The 23,845-nt window shown below is 51.5% G+C and overlaps 1 protein-coding gene across 4 annotated transcripts in view; it reads right to left on the reverse strand.

Moving 5' to 3' along the window:
• The window catches only part of ZMYM3 (zinc finger MYM-type containing 3), a 34,592-nt gene extending 11,174 nt beyond the window's left edge, over positions 1-23,418 (reverse strand). The window contains exons 1-13 of one of the 4 annotated variants that reach the window (XM_032991843.2): positions 23,330-23,418; positions 10,816-11,709; positions 10,065-10,108; positions 9,600-9,672; positions 8,500-8,791; positions 7,892-8,069; positions 7,244-7,456; positions 6,494-6,644; positions 5,819-5,934; positions 2,262-2,348; positions 1,783-1,933; positions 1,029-1,201; positions 440-605 (exon numbers count right to left, since the gene is read on the reverse strand). In XM_032991843.2, the coding sequence (XP_032847734.2) occupies positions 440-605; positions 1,029-1,201; positions 1,783-1,933; positions 2,262-2,348; positions 5,819-5,934; positions 6,494-6,644; positions 7,244-7,456; positions 7,892-8,069; positions 8,500-8,791; positions 9,600-9,672; positions 10,065-10,108; positions 10,816-11,695 (2,524 nt within the window). In that variant the 5' untranslated portion in view covers positions 11,696-11,709; positions 23,330-23,418. Of the gene's footprint in view, positions 1-439; positions 606-1,028; positions 1,202-1,782; positions 1,934-2,261; positions 2,349-5,818; positions 5,935-6,493; positions 6,645-7,243; positions 7,457-7,891; positions 8,070-8,499; positions 8,792-9,599; positions 9,673-10,064; positions 10,109-10,815; positions 11,710-22,702; positions 22,812-23,329 lie in introns of those variants that run through there. The other 3 variants (XM_032991844.2, XM_042807175.1, XM_032991845.2) reach the window with 3 other exon arrangements.
• Between the last annotated feature and the right edge of the window lie 427 nt (positions 23,419-23,845).

Genomic DNA, 23,845 nt, shown 5'->3' on the forward strand with positions numbered 1-23,845 from the left:
ATGTTTCCCATCCAAGCACTGACCTGGCCCAATCCTGATTATCTTATGAGATCTGAGAAGGTCACAGCTCGGAGGTGGCGTGGGGCTGCAGGTGGATTATCATGCCAAACCACACTGTCCCCTAACCCTGTAAATCGAGCTCTCCGCTGGCAACATGAGGATGTTAAATCCCTGAGTATCCTTGCTAAGTGTGAGCTACAGGCAGCACGCTGGCACCGGCTCCTCCCGTCTGGGCCCTGTGTGTCATAGAACCATAGATGTTAGAGATGGAGAAGCCCCATTAGGTCCCACTCCGTCCTTTCCCCCCCAAGGGCCAGTGCAGGATTGTTCCCTAGCGTCTCATCCAGTCCCGGGCAGGAAGCTTCCACCCCTCGCTGTTCAGTCTTCCCTGTGTCTCTCAGACTGAGCTATGCAGGTCCCCTCCCTCCCTCCTACTCACTGTTCAGCAGGCTCTCGGGCCCCTTCTGCGTGTCCAGGTTGGGCTGGTTCTGTTGATTGTAAAATCGCAGCAGACACTGCTGGTTGCAGAAGTGTTTGATTTGCCCCCGCCAGTGGATGGTTTCCAGCAGCTTCCCCTGACGCTTGCAGGCATGGCACCGAGCTGCCTAAAGCCCGCATCAGCAGGAGAGAAACAACGAGTAACTAACCACACCCCCTCCGAGTGCAACACAACTCTCCAGTGAAAGGTGCACATAGCAAGGTGCTGTGAGCTTCCCCACAGCAGTGCCCTGCCAGTGCCAGCCGGGGACTCCAGCGGTGCGAACTTCTCACAGCAGCACTAGCCGCGGATCCAGCACTGTGAGCTTCCTCAGTGCAGTGCTCTGGCAGGATCAGCTGGGGACTCCAGCTACGTGAGCTTCCCCGTAGCAGTGTCCCGTCATTGCCAGGCAGGACTCCAGCAGTGCCAGGTTCTCCGCAGCAGTGCCAGCCAGACTCCAGCAGTGTGAACTTCCTCAGTGCAATGCCCACTTATCTGGGTGCTGTGCCCACCACAGCACTTAGCACAAGCTGCCAGTGCCAATACTGACCTTGAAGTACCAGAGCAAGTATTTGCTTTTGCAGTCTTCACTACAGAAGTCCCAGGTGCTGCCCTCCAGCTGCTCGGTGACCGCCCGCTGGCAGGTCTGAGAACAGTAGGTGCAGGTGATGCAGCACAGGCCCAGGTTCTTGGTGAAATCCTGTTTGTAAAGAAGCACACACCCTGCGGAGAAACAATAGGAGTGAAACCTTCCCAGGATGAACTGGGGGCCTCCCTGACCCAAACATGACCAGAATCCAGGTCTGCGGAGACAACAGAGCACACGCAACACACTGTAGGGAACAATCCAGCACTGGCCCCTGGGGCTAGGATAAGATGGGACCTCATGGGGACTTGCCATCTCTCACCTCCATGCTTCTAGGAAGAGTCTGACTCCAACCTCCTGTGTGCAGGAACCCAGCAGGCAGGGCAAAGCCAGGTCAGGCCAGCCCAGACGCAAGAGCGTAGAAGTGCATGATGACAGGAGGAGCGGAGCTGCCACCTGCTGTCTCCCCAGCCCCCAGAGAGAGAAAAGCTGTGAGAAAGCCCTCCCCAAGGACACAATGAACGGTAAAGATCTTGCCCTAGGGCCTGGCTGGACAGCAAGCCATCCCCACGACAGTCCTCCCTTCACTGCATGGCAAGGCTCTCGCCCCAGGGCCTGGCTAAGACAGTCTCCCCTCTGTTCCTCTCCATGCTCTCTTCTCCTCCCCCAGCATGGGCTGGCATGGAGGTTCTGCCTCTCCCGTGCCTTCCCCAAGTACCTTCACTGCAGAAGTTCTTCTCCACTCCAGAGAAACGGATCTTCTCATGCAGCAGCTTCTCCTGCTTGCAGTGCTCACACTGAGACACCACTCCGCGCAGCCGCTTGAAGTCCTCGCAGCAGTCCTTGCAGCAGAACTGATACACCTTGTCCTGCCAAAGAGACCACCGCCAGGTCAATCAGGCTGGCAGGAGGTACCCACACTTCTCGGGGAGGCAAGAGCAAGACTACAGGGCTGAGGCAAGTCCCCAGCTCTCTTGGCACAGGGTTTGGCAGAAGTGGTCTCCTCCTGCCCTTCTGACACCCTGTGCAGCAAGAGCACGGCACTCAGCGCAGAGACTCCAGGCATGTCTCTGCATCTAAGACATTCAGGGCACTGGTGCAGAAGGAGCTCTGCTTTATGCGGGGAGAGGAAGGGGCCCTGCAGTCCTCACCAGGGTTGGCCTCCACCTCAACATCCCCCCTGGGGAAAGTCCTCACCTGCCAGTCCAGGATCTCCGGCTTCCCGCTGAAAAGATTGTGGCAGTAATGGCAGTTGAGGTGGATCCCACCTTCCGGGCTGGTGCGCTGCAGGAGACAGAGACCGCTCATGGAGGGAGAGGCGTACAGAGGGCAGCAAGCACCCATTCCACACTGCCACCACCTCCTGCCTCCTTCACCATTCACAGCAGTCCGTCTGGCCCTGCTCTGACCTGCGCTTGCTGCCACTGTCAGTGACTCACAGTCAGTCCATCAGATCATGTCTCAAGCTCCTGGAGAGCAGATTCTTGAGCAATTTCACTTTGGTTCCAGTGTACTGGGTCCAGCTCTTCTCAGGAAGGCAAGCTTTCAAGGTGCCACCCCTCTGGATTTGAAAACATTAAGAGACAGGGGCTCCGCTACCTCTTCTGAGAATTTCTCTAAAAGATCTTGAAGCACAGGTGACTGGTTTCTATTTTGAAGGTAATGTAACTTCAGAATTCAAGCAGCTGTTCTCATCCCGCTCTCCTCTGCTAGATTAAACAGCCACTTAGCACTTGGTGTCTTGTCCACAAGGATATATTTATTAATAAAGTGATCTTCCTGGCTTTCTTTCTGATAGCCTCAGAGAAGGTGCTCTGTGAGTGCCCCAGTACATGCATTTTTCAAGCCCAAATATATTTTTTCTGTCTTTTTTTCAGCATACTTCCATTTTTTCTTCAACGTTGAAAATAAAGTGGACATCGGATGAACATCCTTCCTATCTGTGCAACATTCTAGGTAGCTCTTTTGCTCCCTAGCCCCCAAACTTTAACTCCCTGTTCTTCTGCTTTTAGTTGAAATAATTTAATTAATTCTTCCCTCTGTGGATGTAAACTGAGAGGCTCATACTGAATGGCTTATCTGCTGTAATCCCAGGCCCTTTTCAAGATCCTTACTTTTCCAGGACTTACATCCCCATTTTACTCCAGTGAGGCTGATACAGGATCTTGTACTGAATTGTGTTTAAGCACACGTTAGGAGGAACCATTCTCGTCAAGCAATCCAATTGCTTTTCTTTCTGTGACTGCCCTGGCCTCCTCAGCATGAGTTAACACTTCATCAGTTCTTGTTTCATCTGCAAAATTTTATCACACTTACTTCATTGCCAGATGAATGATGAAGATGTTGAACTCCTTGGGCTTAATACTGATCCCCAAGAAGCCATCCTGAAACACTCTCTTCAGCGGTTTTTCTTTGACAAGTGTGTTCTGAGATCAGCCAGCAAGCAGTTCCTAATCCAGGTTATTCATGGGTTTACTCATGTTACAATGCCAATTTTACAAGGCAGTAATTCGAATTAGGTGAACTCCCTGGTGACTGGAAAAAGGTAAACATTGCACCCATTTTTGAAAAGGGTAGAAAGGAGGACCCTGGGAACTACTGACCTGTCAGCCTCACCTCTGTGCCTGGGAAAATCACGGAACCTATGCTAAGGTGCATGAAGGACAGCGAGGTGATACGAGACGGCCAGCATGGCTTCACCAAGGGCAAGTTGTGCCTGACCAACCTAGTGATGGTGTGACTACATCAGTGAACAAGTGAAGACCTATGGATGTTGTCTATCTGGACTTCTGTAAGGCCTTTGACACAGTACACCACATCATCCTTCTCTCTAAATTGGAGAGATATGGATTTGATGGGTAAACAGTTTGGTAGATGAGGAATTGGTTGGATGGTCACATCCAGAGAGTAGTGGTCAATGGTTCAATGTCCAGATGGAGATCAGTGATGAGTGATGTCCCTCAGGGGTCTGTATTGGGACCAGTACTGTTTAATATCTTCATCAATGACATAGTGGGATCAAGTGCATCCTCAGCAAGTTGGCAGATGACACCCAGCTGAGTGGTGCAGTTGACACACCTGAGGGATGGGATGCCATCCAGAGGGACTTGGGCAAGCTCCAGAAGTGGGACCATGTGAACCTCATGAAGTTCAACAAGGCCAAGTGCAAGGTCCTGCGCATGGGTCAAGGCAATCCCTTACACAAATACAGGATGGGGAATGAAGGGATTGAGATCAGCCCTGCAGAGAAGGACTTGAGGGTACTGGTGGATAAAAAGCTGGACACAAGATGGCAGTGTGTGCTTGCAGCACAGAAAGCCAACTGTACCCTGGGCTGCATCAAGACAAGCGTGGCTAGCAGGTTGAGGGAGGGGATTCTGTCCCCCTGCTCCACCCTGGTGAGACACCCCCCCTTCGGTGCTGTGTCCAGCTCTGGGGTCCTCAGCATAGAAAAGACATGGACCTGTTGGAGCAGGTCCAGAGGAAGCCACAAAAATGATCAGAGGGCTGGAACGCCTCTCCTATGAAGACAGGCTGAGATAGTTGGGGCTGCTCAGCCTGGAGAAGTCTCTAGGGAGACCTTATTGTGGCCTTTCAATACTTAAAGCGGGCTTTTAAGAAAGATGGGGACAAAGTTTTTAGTAAGGTCTATTGCAATAGGACAAGGGGTAGTGGTTTTAAACTAAAGGAGGGTAGATTTAGACTAGATATAAGGAAGAATTTTTTTACGAAGAGGGTGATGAAACACTGGAACAGGTTGTCCAGAGAGGTCATAGATGCCCCACTCCTTGAAGTGTTCAAGGTCAGGTTGGATGGGGCTCTGAGTAATCTGATCTAATTGAAGATGTCCCTGCTCATTGCATCCCTTCCAACCCCAACTATTCCATGATTCAAGTCTTATGAAGTCTACAACTGTAAAAAATCTACAGTTACCCTACCAACATCATTAGTGATCTCAGTGAAGGATTACACCAAAGATTAAAAAAAAAAAAACACAAACAAAACCAAACAAACACCCCAAAACCACCAACACAAAAACCACAAGAAAAAAACAAACTCCAAAATCAAGTACTGCAACTGCCAGTAGCTAACTCTCTACCTCTAGATTCTCTAAGTTTTCTCAGCTGCCCAAGGCATGTCCTGGCCTACGTTTCTGAGCTGGTTTGGGCTGGAATAGTTTCCCAGGTCTTCCTGGATGTTGCTTTGTTCTTTGACAACTGTACAAACCTAATATTCTTCCAGTTGCCTTTGTATACCGCAGACATCTCACATATGCTGAAACTTAACATCAGAAGATTAAAAACCACCAGTCAAGCCTTTGAGGATTATTAAACGTGAGGTAACCAGGCCTTGGTGATGTTCCTTGGTGATGCCTGGCTTGGAGGGCAGCTCTGTCCCTTTCTACCCCACTAGCAGGTGCCCACTGTGCTTTGCTAGCTTACCTGTGCTTTTGTTCATGTCCTCGTAAGGCTACTACATCCCAAACCACTCATACAGCACAGCTCTACACTGCACTCCCCTGGGCATAACCTGATAGACAGAAGTGAATTACAGCCCACCTTATCCCAAGAGAGGAAGGGGCAGTTAGGACCAAGACTGAGTTATTGGCAACTACAGTCACTGCAACTCTTGTGCTCCAGCAGAGACTTCCTTACGGACCCTCTCTGAGGAGCTCAAGGAAGGTAAAGCCTCTGCTAAGTGTGAAAGGAGGTATGAGCTCTACGGCCCAGCTCAGCATGAAGATATTTCAGTACCTGGAATTTGGTCCAGCAGCTGGGGCTGCAGAACTGGTAGACAACCCGGTCTGTCTTGTTGTAATAGCAGGGTTCAGATAAGCTCTTTCTGCAGAAGCTGCAGGGTCTAGGGGGACCTGATGAAACAGACAGCAATTGGTGAGGGCAGCAGCACAGGACACAGGACTGGATTCTGAGAATGTCATGCAAGCTACTCACTCATCCTCGGTCTATATCAAGCTATTACCAAAAACCAAGGCACAAGAACACCAGGAAACTAAGAGCACCAGATTCTGCTAGGACAGAAATGTTTAAACACGGATGGAGAGCAGAGTGGTTCAAGGAAGAGACCCTAGCTCTACAGCAATTTGGACAAAACAGGCTGCAATACTTGCACCAGAGACCATACCCATTCCTGGACACACTGGTACTCCATGTAATGGAAAGGGCAATGCCAGCACTACAACTGCTTCCTGCGTTCTCAAGAATAGCAATGTACAATACCCCTCAGTATTAAGATGTTTATATGCTGCAAGGGTTCCTCCCCTTCCAAATCTCCTTCCACTTGTCTCACTGGACTCCTCCCCAGACAAGCAACATGCCTTCTTTCCAGTCTCATCCACAAGCAATAAATATTACCAGGGAAGGAGTTAAGAGTGGAGAGGTGACTGATTCCCTGTATGTAGCTGCTCTTACCAACCAAGCCCGACTGCTTCACTTTGTGGGAGGTGGTGCAGCAAATGGAGCAGAACAGGCCCATCTTGCCACTGCGATCCACGTTGGGCAGCATGTCGAAGTTCTTGCACAGCGTCTTGCACCACATGCATGGGTAGACCCGAGTGTTCTTCTGCAAACACAGAGCAGAACAGAGCTGCCAAAGAGATCTGCATAGCCAGCAAGGTCCAACCCTCATACCCCACCCCACTACTGTGTCCACCACAGGGTAGCTCTCCTGCAGCAAACACCTGATGCCAGAGCCAAGCTGACAGTCTGCAGGTTCAGGTGGTGGTAGCAAAAAAGGCTGCCTTCAGCACCCCACCTTCTCATTTCAAGGGTACCCTGGCAGGAATAGAGAGCTTAGCAATCCCATTAAGACAGTTAAGTAAAGCCTGCTCAGGCCACAGAGGAACATATCCAGACAAACTTTGTGGAGACATCCAAAAGAAGCCAGTGCATGCTAACTTCATATACCAGTGTTGCTGCATAGTCCAGCTTATCGAGTGCCTGACCTGTGCTTGGGTCCAAGATGGGCCCCAATGAAGAATTAAGAAATTCTGTTTGCCTGCTTCAAAGTTTCTCCACAGCAATCTCTTAAATGTTTTGTCAGCAATAAAATCCAGGGGGATTCAAGTCATCTGCTATTGCATAAAGTGCCCTGTGCCACACCGAGCAAAGGAGCTGTGTGCCCGTGAAGACCCCTCACCCCAGGCAGCTGACTCCACACACCTTCTTATAACTGTTAAGACAGGCAGAGTTGCAGAAACGTTTTTGCTGGCCTTCATGGAAGAGGTATTCCAGGGGCAAGCCCTTGTTGTAGATGTAAAGTCCACAGTTATCACAGCAGTTGGTTTTTAGCCCCTTAGTGGCCCGGAACTTGGTGAAGCAGGCGTCACTGCAGATGCGGTGAACCACGTTCCCATTGCTGACCTCATGCTGGATCTGCAGAGACATCATTGCTGTCACTCCCCGCAACCACCACGTGCCTCCTTCCAATGCGTGTACACCACTGCTACCACAGCCCTTGGGATAACAGGCTGTTGCACTAAAACTTGGGCAAGTGCCATATTGGAAGCTGGTGTGGACTCAGGCTGGCCTCCCTCAACAAAAGTCAGCAGAGTGGTTGGGAGAGCGGAGTGGCAGGAAGCAGTGAGCTTCAGGGCAGGGAGAAACAGAAGCTTTTTTTCTGCTGCTGCCATAGGGGCTGGTTCACAGTAACAAGGAAGGACCTGGGAGTGAGCTCAAGTCAGTCAGGGGCTGAGGCCTCGCGTCACGGGAGAACCTGGCAAATGTCCTGTGATGGCCCTGGGCAGGGCCAAGTGCTGCAGGCCACAAGCACCTCATCCAGGGCATGGGAAGGAAAAGGGATTTATTTACCTCACCAGGTTTGTGGCAGACGCTGCAGCGGCTGGTGTCCGAGGCATCTGCAGACTGAGGTGCTGGTCTGTGCTGCTGGGCCTCGTAGAGGGAGAGGCAGACAGAGGTACAGAACTCATGGAAAGAGGCACCTGAACCGATCTGGGCAACCACAGAGTCCTTGGTGTTCCAGATCTCCCTGGGGATCAGGAGGGGATGTGTTAGTGCTGGGACACAAGAGTGCTGCCACAAAGGGACAGGATGGCACACTGTAATGCACTGGACTTTGTGGTGTTCCAAAAGGTCGGCAAGAACAGTCTCACAGCACCTTCTGTCCTGGCCCAGAGGGGTGGTGCCTGAAGATGGAGCATGTGAGAGGTTGTTTTGAGAGGAGGCTGCGATAGGCGGCATTGAACCTCAGGACAGGCAGGGAAAGACAATAATGTGAAGGCGGTGTAGGGAGCATGGGATATGTGGTGTGTGTAGAAAGAGGTAGGGCAGCAGCTGGCAGTGGGCAGGAGTGGTGTGGGATGACGGTCACAGGGATGGGGACTGGCAGGTAGGGCTGTGGGGCAGGTGAATGGGGTCACAAGCACAGGAGCATTGAGGAAAGGGGAATGAACACACACTTTTTACAGAAGGTGCATATCTTCTTGCCAGGTGGTTTTTTTGAGAAGGTGGTGAGACAGGAACTGGAGCAGAAGAGCTGAGGGAGCCCTTTACGCTGGTAGGCAGTTTGGCCCTTCTGCAGTGGGGTCCGGCAGTTGGCACAAGTCATCTTGGTGACAGTGGAGCGGGCAGCTCGTTGAGCCATCTGAGTGCGTAAAGACATGCGAGTTGAGCGTCGGGTACGAAAAGGAACAAAATCCTCATCGTTGGGATCATCCACCATTGCATCAGAGTCTTCGTCAGAGACTGGAACTGCAAAGCAGCAGAGAAAGATGCACAGAAATCCCTCATTAGGAGCTGAGACAGAAACCTCTGCCATGAGACACATGCTGGGGCTTTCTGGGGTCACCTTTCTGGAGTCCCTCAACATGCTTTGTACCTGTCTGGGTGGAATGATAAAGGGATCTTTAAAAAATACTCTGTTGGAATTGGAGATGAGTCAGGAGGTCTTTAAGAAAACTGGGTTGAAGCACAATTCGTCTCTAGGAAGTCATGATTTGCCAAGATTGAGCATTATTCCAAAGTGTGAACATTTACAGCAAAAAACGCTCCAATAACCAGTAAGCCTTAAAGGGAACAAGCTGGACCACTAGTCTCCAGCACAGGCAGGCAACGAAGGAGCAGCACACAAATACTAGGGAATGGCAGGGTAACACTCAACATCTCAAAGAACAGAGATTTCACATACTTCTGCAGGAAAATCCCAAAAATGCAACCTTCCTTCGGACAGCCTGCTGCCATAGAGACAAGGGAAGAAAGTTCCTGGCTGAGGAGATGGAAGATTTCCTGGGAACAACCCCAGAGCCTCATGTTATGAATTGGTGCTTGGTGTCCACACATCACTGTGAAACCTCCCTTCAACCTAAGTGCTCTGAGAAAGCAAGGCAAGTATCCCAGGATGAAGACTCATGGGATGAAGGGACCTGTCCAGTCTAAGAGGAAAGTTTGCACAGAAGCTCCAGAGTTCCCACTGTACTCACACCATGGACCACCTGCCCGCAACAGACCTGGGCTCTGCTCTCTGGCTGAAAACAGGCATTGGCCAGCCCTAGTTACTCACTGCTTTCTGAGGAGTTCACTGTTTCAGGCCTGGCAGTTTCTGATCTTCTGGCTCGTTCACTTCTTTTCTGCTCCTAGAAGACATTCAGAAAATGCTTAGGCTAACCATCTGCTAGGACAACCATGGATAAATATCCCAGAGTGTGGTGGAGTTCCAACTTCTGGGATTTGTTTTCCCAATAACTAGACTGAAAATGGATAACTCCATGGATATCTGACCGGAGTTGGCAAGATGGGGGAGAAGGGAAAGTAAGCTTATGAGAATGACATTGCAGCCGGAGGTAGCAGGGCCACACTGAAACCATATCACAGCACAATGGCAGTGCACAGGGATCACTCCCTCACAGGAGACGTGTAAACTCCTTCCCAGAGGGGTGGAGATACACAGTGTCCCTCATGGAGTTTGACAACAGCCAGCCACCCTCTATGCTCCTGCAGCATACGTACTTGTCTGCATTCTCCTCACCTTCTCAGTTGGCAGTTCACTTCCCTTCCCAGACAGGCCTTCTCCTAGAACAGAAGCACAGAAGAAGATTGCATCTAACACCTTGCTTTTCTCCAACAGAAAAGAGCAGGTGTTCTTCAAACACAGCCACCCTTTGGGTCAGTCTGCACATGAAGCCTCAGGCAGTCCTGGCTAACAAGCACAGTTCTGGTGGTGATTAGACACAGGAAAGCTCCCAAACCCACCACCTGTAGTTAGAGATCCAAACACACAGCTTGGGAGGAGTCCTGTAAGGGGGAGACCTCCCTGAATGGCGGAGGCAGGCTGGGCAGTTGTCTCTGCTTCTGACCAAGATTAAGCATCTCTTGAGGATGACCAGCCTGGGCAGAGGAACTTTGCCTATTGGAAACACCTTCTCCTGGTGACCCTCAGTTCCAGCAAAAATTCCAGTGATGAAGAGTGTGAGTTAAGCTGATGCACAGCTACAGCTTTATCAGGGAAGCTCCTAGCTGACACAAGCATTGAAAATCAAAGTTAAAGCTATGAAAAACAGAGCAAGAGCGTGTGTGCACCAAGGGAACAGCTTCCAGAGCATTATTCCCTGTAAGGAAGATGCTTTCCCAAAATCTCTCCCACCAGTAGCACTGACAATTTCCATAGCAGGGGACAATGGGAAACGTTGGAGCAGAAAACAGACTCCAGCTTCAGCAGTGTGCAGCAGCATGACCTCCTGAGCAAAAGGAAGCTAAGTTCTGCAGAGATAACAACTTACCTGATGGTGATGAGGCCTCCTGCACTTTCAGTATGCTTTCTTTAAGTGAGCTGTTCCCACTATCATCCCCTTCCTCTGCCTGGTTTTCCTCCACGGGCTCAGGGAGCAAAGCTGCAGTACTGCTGTCCAGGCTCAGTTCCACCTCTGCTTCCCCTGCCAGCCCTTCCCTCTGTATGGGTGAGCTTTTCCTTGGTGCCTTCAACCTCGTCTTCTTTGTCTGTTTAAGACTGAGTTGGGGAGGGGGCATTGGCGGACTTGAGGACTGTGCTGTGATTTCTTCCATGGCAGGGGCACTGCTGAAGTCCCTGGAGTCAGCAACAGGCTGTTGGGGCGATCTGGGGGTGTTGTCATCAGACAGTGCAGGAATAGCAGCAGCACCATTTTTCTTTAGGTCCACAGAATCATTTTTTGGTACATCTTTCCCTTCTTTCCATGTTTCTAGAGCAAGGGCTTCTCTAGAAAGGGCAGAGGAGTCTGCTGGTCCATCCTCCACATCCTGGGAAGGATGTGCCTTATACAGCCCATCCAAACCCTGTGATTTATCTAGCTCCATCAAGTCAGCAGTTTTATCCAAGTCATCTAAGACATCAGGTTTCTCCAGCATATGCAAGACACTAGGTTTATCTAGAACGAGGTTGTTTGATTTGTTTAGTTCAGACAGGCTGTCTGTTTTCACTAGAATGTCCAAGTCTCCATCTGCAGTCATCTGCTTGGATTGATCCCAGTTAGGGGGCTGAAGAACTGAATCTTCCTGTGTAGAAGCTGTTTGGGAGCCCAGGAGATCTTCCCCAAACTCCATGTCAGCAGGGAGATCACCAATAAGCGGTTTGTCAGGCAAGGACAGGGGGTCCAAAGATCCCGAAAATTCACTGGAATCCATTTAGAAGACGGCAACTAGAAATGAGACAGAGACTTGCAAGTTAATGAAAAGTAGTCTAACACAGCGCATGAATTGTCCACTCTTCTGAACACTGTTGGTGTAAAACAAGGCCAAATAATACCGCTAGCCATAAGCAGGATATCAGCAGATCAATCACATCTACTCATGAGGTTACAGAACTCTAAAGCCAAACAGCAGCAGTGGGACGCAGCAGTTCAGGATAGCAGACCTTTAAGAACTCTACAGCCTCCACACATCTCACCACAGCATGGCAAACAGACGTACTGATGCTAAATGACACAGTGGGGTATTAGAAATTACTCGAGTACCAATTCAGGAGGCCTCACACGGCTGTTCTGTGGTGTGTAATACCCCCTTCCCTGCCTTCCTCTCTATCTCAGACCCAAATAATCTGGTCTCTCCTCTCTCCTGCTTGTTTTCATGGAGTTAATATATCTTTTATTTTTAAAATATCTTTTCTCTTAAACATAAAGGCAGAAAGAACTCCTTTGAAGCATTGTAGCCTGTGCCTTGAACAAGATACAGGATGACAAGATGCATAAATTTTGTCAGAGGATGGATATTAACCATGCTATAGTATAACTACAGCTACAACATAGCCCCAAAACTATGAAGGCTAATAGTCAGACACAGAACAATTGGAAAAACTTAAGTTAGAACTAGGTGGAATTCTTGAGAGTGGCAAGAAGAAAGGAGGTAAAGCTCCTGGACAAGGTCAAGCATAAAAAGGAAGCCTAGAGAGGGCGGCAGCAAGGACAGGTGGCCTGGGAGGAGGAATACAGAGAAACTGTCTGAGAAGCCAGGGATCAGGTTAGGAAGGCCAAAGCCCTGACAGAATTAAATCTGGCCAGAGAGATCAAGGGCAACAAGAAAAGCTTCTATAGGTACATCGGAGATAACAGGAAGTTAAGAGAAAATGTGGGCCCTCTCCGGAATGAAACGGGAGACTTGGTCACCTGGGATATGGAGAAGGCTGAGGTACTCAGTGATTTTTTGGCCCCAGTCTTCACTGGCAAGGGCTCCAGCCACACCAGCCAATATGCAGAAGGCAAAGGCAGGGACTGGGAGAGGGAAGAACTGCCCACTGTGGGAGAAGATCAGTTTGAGACCATCTAAAGAACCTGAAGGTGCACAAGTCCATGGGACCTGATGAGATGCATCCACAGGTCCTGAGGGAACTGGCAGATGAAGTGGCTAAGTCACTGTCCACCAAGCTTGAGAAGATGTGGCAGTCTGGTGAAGTTCCCACTGACCAGAAAAGGGGAAACAACCCCTCATTTTTAAAAAGAAAAAAAAGGAAGACCTGGGGAACTTCGGGCCAGTCAGTCTCACCTCTGTGCCTGGCAAGATCATGGAACAGATCCTCCTGGAAACTAGGCTAGGGCAAATGGGAAATAAGGAGGTGATTGGTGACAGCCACCATGGCTTCACTGAGGGCAAATCATGCCTGACAAATCTGGTGGCCTTCTGCGAGGGGGTTACAGCGCTGGTGGGTAAGGGGAGAGCAGCTGAGATCATCTACCTGGACTTGTGCAAAGCGTCTGACACTGTCCCACACAACAACCTTGTCTTTGAATTGGAGAGATGTGGATTTGAAGGATGGATGGCTAAGGAATTGGCTGAATGGTCACACTCAAAGAGTTGCGGTCAGTGGCTTGATGTCCAAGTGGAAACCAGTGGTGTTCCTCAGGAGTTGGTGTTGGGACCAGTGCTGCTTAACATCTTTGTTGGTGCCATGGACAGTGGGATCGATGCACCCCCAGCAAGTTCACCCACGCCCCCGAGCTGTGTGGTGGGGGACAGGCGGGAGGGCAGGGATGGCACCCAGAGGGACCTGGGCAGGCTGGAGAGGGGGGCCCGGGCAAACCTCATGGGGTTCAACAAGGCCAAGGGCAAGGGCCTGCAGTGCTGGGGCCAGCTCGGGGGCCCCCAACAGCAGAAGGACCCGGAGCTGCTTGAGCGGGGCCAGAGGAGGCCACGGAGATGCTGGGGGGGCTGGAGCAGCTCCCCTGGGGGGCCGGGCTGAGAGAGTTGGGGGGGTTCAGCCTGGAGAAGAGAAGGCTCCGGGGAGCCCTTCGAGCGGCCTCCCAGGGCTTAAAGGGGGGGCAGGAGAGGGGGGGGGGACACTCTGGGTCAGGGGGTGGGGATGGGATGAGGGGTGATGGTTTTAAACTGACAGAGGGCAGATTTAGATGAGATGTAAGGCAGAAATCCCTCCCTGTGCGGGGGGTGAGGCGCTGGCCCAGGGTGCCCAGAGCAGCTGTGGGTGCCCCCTCCCTGGAAGGGTTCAAGGCCAGGTTGGACGGGGCTGGGAGCCCCCTGGGCTGGGGGAAGGGGGCCCTGCCTGGGGCAGGGGGGTTGGAACTAGATGTTCTTTAAGGCCCCTTCCAACCCAAGCCATTTTCTGATTCTATGTTAAAAGCAGCCATAAGAGGCAGAATAAGTAGCAAAGTAGACATTAACATTCAATACAGAGTCAGGAAAAAAGACCAGTGTGACTTTGCAGGGCACGGGCAGCACACTTGCACAGGAAGGTGTGATGCTGACAGGTAACATCAAAGGGACAAAGTTACGGCCCAACTCCTCATGGTCAACATTATCATAAAACAGAAAGGGCAAGACTTTGAGATGAGGCAAGTAAGCATTTATATCAGTAGTAGCTAAAAATTAATTATACCCAAAGAGATAATGGCTGACAAACCTGAAGAGGGAAAGGGAGAAGGAGCTGGAGTCTACAAGTGGTGAGGCACAGTAAGACTTGAAGTAGCATCACATCCCCAAAACAGGCTGTAAATAGACACTACAAGGAAGGCACTCAATCAAAAGATGTGGCACCAACCTATCCGCCCATTAGAGTAATTCTAATTCTAATTTTGGCACTGTTTTAAGCCCTGAAGTAGAAGATTCAGTATTCCTGGCTGTTGGGTCTTACTATGGGCATAACTCATCTATACCAATGAAGGAGGAAGCCTGAAATAATTTCACTGGTGATGGCAGATTGATTTTTCCTTTATATCCTTCCCTTTGAAAGGATAACCAAGTCTGACTCACCAATGGTTTACTCAGTACTAAATAGAACATATTTGGACAGAGAATGTACCCAACTTCTGAAACTCATTTAAGCAGGAGTTTAGGGAATCATACCCTACAGCTGGAGTTCAAAGTCTTCAGAGATGGTCAGCAAGTTTCACCACTAAAGACCTTGGTGATTACATTTACTTTCTCTAGTTACAAAAGGTACAAAACTTATAGAATAAGCCAATTCCAGAGCAACACAGGACCTAAGATGTATTTTAGGGTGGCTACAGAAAGAAGAACAAAGTGAATTAGAAATAAAGACATCTGAAAGAAAGGTGCTAAGGATTTGAAGCTGGTGAGAATCCTCCAAGATGAATGATCCTCCCAAACACATTTTTTCTGCTTCTCAGAATACAAACAACGCCTCCCAGACAGACAGACAGCAGACCTTACAACAATAAGCAGCAGAAAGGTCAAGCCGCCCAGATGAATAAGTAAAGTTTATTTATAGGTATTCTTAACAGGACTAACATACTCCTCAAATTCACCTTCAGACACTTTTCATGAGTCTGCAATGAACCACAGAGATGGTACTCCTACAGTATTTGCCACTTTCAGCTAGTCTAGTCTTTTCTTGGTAGAAATAGACCCTGGGAACAATTTTGGAGCATAAGAAATCCATTTGGGCACTCCCTCCCAGAGGGTAATGCAAGCAACAATTAGTCTGTCAACTTGCCCTGCTACTTATGTGCTCTAGAAATAGACCAAAACCATCTGGTTTCAATAGTGTATACCTTAACATTGCTTTCAAGCTTTGGGTGCAAGAGCATTATGATGCAAGACAAGACCGAGAAACTTAGTGATGACAACACCGACCAACAAAACAGTCTTAAAAACAAGTATTTTGCAGATTAAGTCAACTCCAAACTACTGGTGTGTGGTTGGGACCGACAATGCAGACCTTTCTGCAGGCCCAGGAGTCCACAGTAAAACCATTCACTTGCACATTCTGGTTGGAAGCACAGCACTTGTCCTGTGTGTTCAAGGTCCTGCCCACTTTCATTAGCTCTGTCCAAATCCCCCTGGCAGAACAGCTCACAGGTTCTGGCAAATGACTCAAAGCTTCTTCTTAGGATGTGCAAAGCTAAGGACAGGTGCAGTCAGTCAAACAAAAGGACTATGTATTTGAATATCCTGTTCCTAGTCACACCAAGAATGGATACCTGGGAAGAGATTGTAAGAAATATAACTAACAGGATGTTCTTCAGCACATCCTCCAATCAAGTGGTAATCAGCTGCTAAAGAACTGCTTGGCTTGAGTTGCACTGAAACTGTCACTGTTAAGACTGCCTAATCCCCCTCCAAACCAGTTTGCACTTTGGGTCTCCAAAAATTCCAGTGGCGATATGCTCTGCATCCTAACATTCAGTTTTTCAAAGTATTTTCCTTTTGTTTATTTTAAACCTGTTGCAGCAGAGCTCTGTGACAAGGTGACACAGCAGCAGATGAGTGCTGACTTTTGATGCATTTATAAGAATCTGGAAAAGCTGCTGGAATTAGAGTTGAGGCTGGACCCAAGGAAGTGATGCTGACAAGCAGTTTGAGTGGGAAAGCAAGGAATGTCCCTGTCCATCACTGCAGTTCTGTTTCCCTGACAGTGAAGTCTTTACAGTGGCTTCCAACTGCCAGCCGATGAGGATGAAGAGGGCAGCCTTCAGGAGACAACGATGCTTTCCAGCTCCATGAGTTGCTCTGAAGTCAGACTCAACCCAAGGGAATTAGAGCTGCCTAGCTGCAGCAGGGTAAGAAACACTGCTTATGTGTTTGCCCCAGGCCTTCCTGATTCCTCTGGGCTTTCTGCTGAGCTTCACAGTGAGTTAAGCTGCCAAATGAATGTGCACTTTACCTCTGGTAAAGTCTCTTCCACCTTTCGCCAACAGAAGAAAAACCGTTTATTGTTTCTGGCAGATGTTGAAACGATCCACCACAAGTCATCATCTTTTTTATTTCAGGACCACCTAATGCACAGCTCAGTCTCTGGGCTCTGGTCACTGGTCTGCTTGAAATCTTCCCTCTTTTCCAGCCACGTGGCTGGCAGCAAGGAGAGTACTCTGGAACATGACTTGGCCAAACAGAGAGCGGGTAGTGTGCTGAAATCCTGCAGATATGACTGCTCTATTGGACACTTGGAAACCCCTTACTTAGGAAACCACACCATCCTCTCTGGAATAGTCAGTAACAGATATTCCTGGGAAGATTGTGTTCAAGGAGCGAAGTTCCCTGCACAGCAGTCTGAAGCAGAGTGCTTCCTAGGTAGCATGCAAGAGTTTCCAAAGAAGTGATGGGACAGATGAGGGTCCTCCCTGAGTGTGCAGGACTGGCATAAAACATAACATTGACTGCCAAATCCAACATGTGTGATGTGACTACCAGACCCGACCTGCTCTTACTGCCGAAGAGGGGACACATGGATCTCCTCTCAGACCTGGAAGCTCAGAGTGAGACATCTCTGCCAGAACACTCAAGTACACCAAGTGACTACCTGGGACTTTATCTAGCTTATTAGAGACATCAGTGGTGCTGTAACTGAACAGATCTTCCACATATCAGTGTCCTCATATAACTATTAGCAAGGGAGTATGTGGCCTACCTACAAAAATGAGGAGCTACCATCAAACATTTAATTAAAATCAGACAGTAAGAAAAAAATACTGCTGTTACTCCCTCACAATTAAGTGAATACCTCAGAAATCTCTACTGCCCATGAAAGAGCACAGCCATACAGTTACTGCTTTCCTCTAGCAAAGGAACCACAACTGCTTGGGTACCAGTCCTAGATGTTTGTTCATGGGTATGGATGCAAGACTTTTGAAGGCTGAAGGATTTATCTTTTTTGCTACTAGAGATCACTTGAAATACGAAAAGCATTAACTAATAACTCCAAAAATTAAGACACTTAAATCAACATTCCAGCTAATTCCTACCTATGAGTTCTCTAAGACCTGAGCAGAGCTCTGGAGGAAGTTCCTATATTTTGTGCCAAATTTTAGAATAAACAGTAACACCCAACCTAGTATTTCTCAACAAAAACAGCGGTTGATACACAATCAATAAAACATTAAGAAAATAATATCATGTCCTACCAGCATGGTTTCAGTCAACAGATCTTCGTTAATAATATTATACCTTGAGTGACAAATACTGAAAAAGCTAACTTCATTTCTGTGGCATATTTGAGTTTATGTGGACAGCTGATAGCTTTCCAGATTCAGGCACTGCAAACATTCATTACAGATAGGTTAACTCATTTTAAAGCAAATTAATTTATGAAGAATCACCAGTAAACTAAGCACACTGATAAGTACCAGGTTTCAGTCTAGTCAAAATTCTCCAGAAAGGAGCAGAAAGGATTTTGTTATTCATTAGTGTTTTTGGAGAGGGAGTTCTCTGAGCTCCCACCTGGTAGCCCAAACTTGGCCTTCAAAGGGCACAAAGACCATTGGCAACATTCAGCACAGTGCTGCTTGCACATAGTACTACATTAGACCATTACTGGCTCATTCTTGGCTTTTTCATGACAGATACTGGAAGAGTTGATATGTTTCAGATTTAAAAAAAAAAAAAACCTGACACAACAATGCAAGAATCCCCCTGCTTTAAGAATCAACCACGGTTCAGAAAACACCTTCCAGTGATAAATCTATTTCGTTCATTGAAAAGAAATGGGGAGACATGACCCATCTCAAAAAAAAAAACCACAAGGTAAGAAGATCTACAGCAGAGGACTCTTCAGAGATACAGACAAATGCATATGAGGACTCAAAAAACTGGAAGACAAAGTTGGACAAACTCAAACCCAGCTATTTCCAGATGAACACTATAGGTGATTACTTAAACAACTGACCCAGGGATATATAAACGCTCTGTGACTTTGGAAATCTTATGACAGCATTCAGTGACTTTCTCCAAGTCAGCTACAGCTACTGCAGATGTCACTGGTCAAGTTCTTCAGCTTGTGGTTTGCAGGCAGGGCTCAGCAAACAGTTGTCTCTTCACATCTCCAAATGTATTACTGGTTCTCTCAGAGCGCAGACAGCAGCAGTACCTATCATCATGTCCCCTTCAGGCCAGTCTTCACGTGTGACTGGAACCGTCTACACAGCAGGAACTGGTAAATGGGGAAAAGAAGGGCCTTCCCAGAACACCATTAGCAGCCTTAAGACTCCAGCAATTGTTTTCTCACAGTCCCAAAGCCAGGAGGTACCAAGAGCACTGCTAGTTTTTTCTACAGCAGGAGCACCAGCTTACGGTGCAGGCCTCAAACTTAGTACAGCAGTCACACAGTACCAAGAAAGTCCAAACCCTGCAGCACAGAGCAGATGGTGCTGCAAAACAGCACCATGAGTTTACTGTTAACTCCTCAAAGGCAGGAACAACCAAACTAGACGTTGAGCTTGCACTCCAGAAACTTCACCTCAGCTTCAAGAAAGTACAAGAGGAAGGACAAATTTCAGAAATCTTCTTGCAGAATTGTCAGGAATTAGGTTTACAGGGAGACTCCCTGCAATACTTCAAAGGTACTTGACAACATTCCTCAGATCTCAGCATTATTTGCTGCTAATGCAACACCTCTATACTAGTAGTAAACTCTAAGACAACCAACAGGAGCATGCTCATATGTCTGGAACACCATCCTGGTAGCTAGTTTTAAACTGCTTGGATACTCTCACACCTTTTTGTAAGACCAGGATCCCTCCAAGCACTAAGTGTCAAGGCTTTGGAACAGAGAAAGGAGCAACAAGTCTTGGTACACTCTAACGCAACTTGCTTTGTTTACACATGTTAAGACAGCGGTCTTAGCAGCGATGCCTGATGTCTGGAGAGCAATTCAGCTTCAAGAATCAACTCCACTCAGAGACCAAGTCAGAGAGAAAACTCTCCTGCTGCTTGTACAGGTTTGTCTCTATAGCATGAATAAGCAACATTTCTTCCAAAGCTCACTGCTTGCCACATACCAACATCTGTCAAAATAGTGTTATACACAGGGGAAGCGGGCGGGTGGGTAAAAAAGCTTTGGGAGTACTACCTGAAGCACAACAAAAAAGCATGGAGATGCATGGCATACTTGAGTAGCATCTGTTGAAACTGCCCTGATGATATTAAGACACTGGTTAAAAGACAGAAACAGACAGTAGACCTGGAAGTGGTCAAAAAAAAGATGGCCCCCAAGGTCTCTACCTGTTGCCCAAATGCCGCAGGAGGGTGTCAGACCACCTAATGCAAAGTCCTTGGACACCTCTCACAAGCAGCCACAGACAGATGGAGATGAAAGTTGCAGGCACAGCAAGTGACTCTCCTTTGGAGAGTGCTGCAGCCCGGCCCCGGAGGTCCTCAAAACTGAAGAGGACAAAGCCCTGAACAATGCAGCCTGATGTCAGCTCTGCTGTGAGCAGGAGGTCAGCTGGACCAGAGACCTCCAGAGGGCCCTTCCAACCTAAGTCTGTCTGTAGCTCTTTGAATAAACCTTACTACACAGAGAGAGAAGACAAGAGGGCAGAGTTTCAGGGAGGATATACCTTTGAGGGCAAAACATCTCATTTCCCGTAAGAGGCTTACAGAGGCCACAAAATACTGGAAGTGCAAGGTGAGCTGTCTCCTCGGCCCCACTGACAGTCCGGGATCCCTCTGCAAGGTGCCTACCGCCAGGTTCCCCAAAAGGCATCTCAGCACTGGAATGCTTCACCTCACATGCAGTTGTACAAACTGGCCCTGGGTAATGCTGCGTTGAACAGACCAATGTCCCACTCAGCCTAGTGACTGACTCATTTCTCTTTACACTGCTGAGGGCTGAGCCAGCAGAGCAGGCTTACGGGAAGCGGCCAAAAGACACCACCAGAGCCCATAGCCAGACAGACTGGTGAAGATGGTCTCAAGCACTGCCCTTTCCTGACCTGTGCTACCAACAGAGGAAGAAGTCAACACTTAAAACACTCTACCATGATTAAAACCCAATTCCAGTGAAATCCTGCTAGCATGGCCTTTGCTAAGCTAACAAATTCATTGTCACAGCTGTAGCCTATTCCATATTCCCCTTGGATTGCTTTCACCATAACCCTTCTGCACTAGAGGCTTCTGCTAGCGCACCTGTGCCCATCAGGGTCATGCACCCCAGCAGCACTGACCATAAAACATCAGTAAAAGAAATAACACAAAGGGCTTTGCTCCCAAAGTAAGGCTGGGGGCTCAGCCTCTTGCTGTGAAGGAATCTGGTGTGACTTTACTGTCATCCTCCAAAGCAAGAGCACTCGCAGTAAGAGGGATGTAATCAGGTGCGGAGAGAACAGAGATTGTGCAAATATGTGTGCTGGGGCTGTAAGCTGCAGGTTGGCCATTACAGGCAGCAGCTCTGTAGGCTGTGACTATTCCTTTAGTAAAGCTGGACTGGCAATAATCACAGAGCTACGCTCTTATCACCAGCTTTGATCCCAGGATAGGCAGGGTTAGGCAAGAAAATGTAGATTAAATGTTTTCTTGGGGAATGCAGCACCAGTATAAGAGGGAGAGAAGTTACAGCCTAGAACAAGAGCCATAGCTGAAGCACAGCAGGAGGAGAAAGGAAGCGTACAAACAAAGCAGCTCTCATCCTCATCAGAAAGAGACTCCAGGAGCCGTTCCCCAGCACTCAGCTGAGCATCCTATCCCCCCACCATCACCTGACACCAACTGTGTCCACTGCTGCCTCTGCCCACACAACCATGTCTGACTGCCAGGGCCTTTTCCCGCGCCAGGCACACACGCCACAGCCAGCTCCCAGCCTCACCAGTGCACCCCCTCCCACCTGGGGCCAGTCCTGCCTCCCCCTCTGCAAACCACACAGGAGGTGCTGGCGCTCCCCGGGGCGCCGTGCTGCTCGCACACGGCCTGGCCTGGCGAGGCTTCCGCAAGACGGGGGCTTCGCCTCCTCCCGCGGCACAGGGCAGCTTCAGCCCCATGGAGCCTTCAGCCCCATGGAGCCTGATCCTCAAGAGCCGCAGGTGGTGCCCAGGGACCCCCCCCAAACACACACACACTCCAGGCCGCAGGGACACTTCCAAGCCCTGCCCTGGTCCAGAGCCACCCCACCCCTGCAAGGGGAAGGCAGGCGCAGACCAGCCGCTGCATTTTGTGTGAGCTCCGCAGACTCGGTCCCCACGCGTGGTGACAACAGCATAAAGCAGCAGGAGGAGAGGCGAGCTGAGGAGGGCTCCGGCTGCTGGGGCAGGGTGCGAGGTGCACGGCAGGCTTCGAGTGCGAGGGGGGCAGCCGGGCGCGGGTGCGGCCACCCGGGCGAAGGGCTGCCCGCAGCGGGGACGGGCGCTGCCGCGGGCGGGGTAGCTCGGGAGCCCCGCAGTGCTATGGCAGCGGGCACGGCTGGCCCCCCGCACTCGGGTGGGGGCCACCCCCGCGGCCCGCCTCGCCCCCCACGCACACGCCGGTGCCACCCAGGCTGCGTGTCGGGCTGGAGCCTGCCCCACCGTACTGGGGGGGGGGGGGGGAGGAGGAGACCCCCGGGCCTGCTCCGCCCAGCAGGGGCGAGGGTCGCACCACGGCCTCCCCCGTCCCGCGTGGGCGCGAGGGGGCGGGGCCTATGACTTCCCCCCACCCCCACCCCAGCAGACACGGGGCTGGTGCCGCATCGGGGTGGGGTCCCCGGGACACGCCCCCCCTCCCGAAGGGCGCCCCCCAGCGGTCGCCACGATGGGAGGGAAAGGGGGGGGGGCGAGCGGCCCCACCCCCTCGCGGAGCGGCAGACCCCGCCCCCTCCCGCCAGGCGCGCGACCCGCCCCCTACCTTGTGGGGGCGAGGAAGGGGGTCCGCCCCGCCCCCCCCACCCGGGACCCGCGCCGCACGCGCCTGCCCCGCCCCCACCCGCGGGGCCAAGCACCATCGCCCCACGGGCGGCCGCCCCACTCCGCGCCGCAGCCCCACCCGCGCCTCGCGTGCAGCCGTGGGGAGGCGCCCCTGGCCGACGCCGCTCGCACCTGGCTCCTCGGCGCTGCGCCGCTCGCGCTACCCAGAGCCCGGATTCGGGTCGCGGCCCCTTTAAATGGAAGCGCCGCTCGGAGCCCTCAGCGCGCCGCGGCCCCGCGGGGGGGCGGAGGCAGCGCCCCATTGGCTGTGCAGGACGAGGGACGCTTCCCCATTGGCCGCGGCGGAGCCTGGGCTCGCGAGATTCGCTTGCAGGCGGCGGCCTCGAAAACGCGGAGCGGAGCCACGAGGCCGGGATCGGCGCAGCTGCCTGGGATCCGCCGGGACGGCCGGAAAACCCGGAACGGATTCGCGTAGCGGAGCGGGGCCGCGCGAACATACAGCGCGGAGCCGAGCGCAGGCAGCGGCCGCACCCCAGCGGGGCACGGCGCGGTGCGGGCGGCGCGGGCCAGAACGGGGGGCCCCAGACCCCGCCGGTGCCCGCGCGGCCACCCGCGGAGTGCGGCGCGGAGAGGGCTCGCCACCCCACTCCCCCCCCCATTAACCCTCTCGCTGCCGCCCCGCGCGGCCCGGACCCCGCCGCCGCCCCAGGCGGGCCCAGCCTGGCCGCGCCGCCACCGCCTCTACCTGTGCGTGGAGGGGAGGCGGGGGGCGAGGGGGCAGCCGCCCTGCCGGGTCCAGGCGCTGCCGCCGCCTCCCTGGAGCTGGAGCGTCTCCCCGGGGCGGTGAGTGACAGCGCGGCCGGGCGGGGCTTCCGCGGGGGCCCGGGACACGGCACCGCCCCCGGGAGGGGCCGCCCGCCCGCGCCCCGCCCCCGGTACCCCCAGGCGCCCCCCTCACACCCCCCGGTGCTGCCCTCCCCGACCCAGGCCGCGCTCCCCCACCCACGGCACCCCACGCATCCCCGGGCTCCCCTCCCCCATTCGCGGCACCCCCTCCCCCACCCATCCATCCGTGAGCCCCCCCCCCCCCCCCCAGCGGGGCTCCGCTCCTGCCGGAGCTCTGGCCCCCTTCATCCCACGGGAGCACCGTTCCGCAGCGGCCGCCCCACTCCCCTGGGAGGCTCCTCCGTCCTTCCTCCACCCCCCCGCCGGGAACCAGCTTTTTTGTCTCCCCACGGGTGGGTGCTGTGAGCGTGGGGGC

This window comes from Tyto alba, unplaced genomic scaffold (genome assembly GCF_018691265.1).
Source record: "Tyto alba isolate M040663 unplaced genomic scaffold, T.alba_DEE_v4.0 Super-Scaffold_5, whole genome shotgun sequence".
NCBI classification, from domain to species: domain Eukaryota; kingdom Metazoa; phylum Chordata; class Aves; order Strigiformes; family Tytonidae; genus Tyto; species Tyto alba.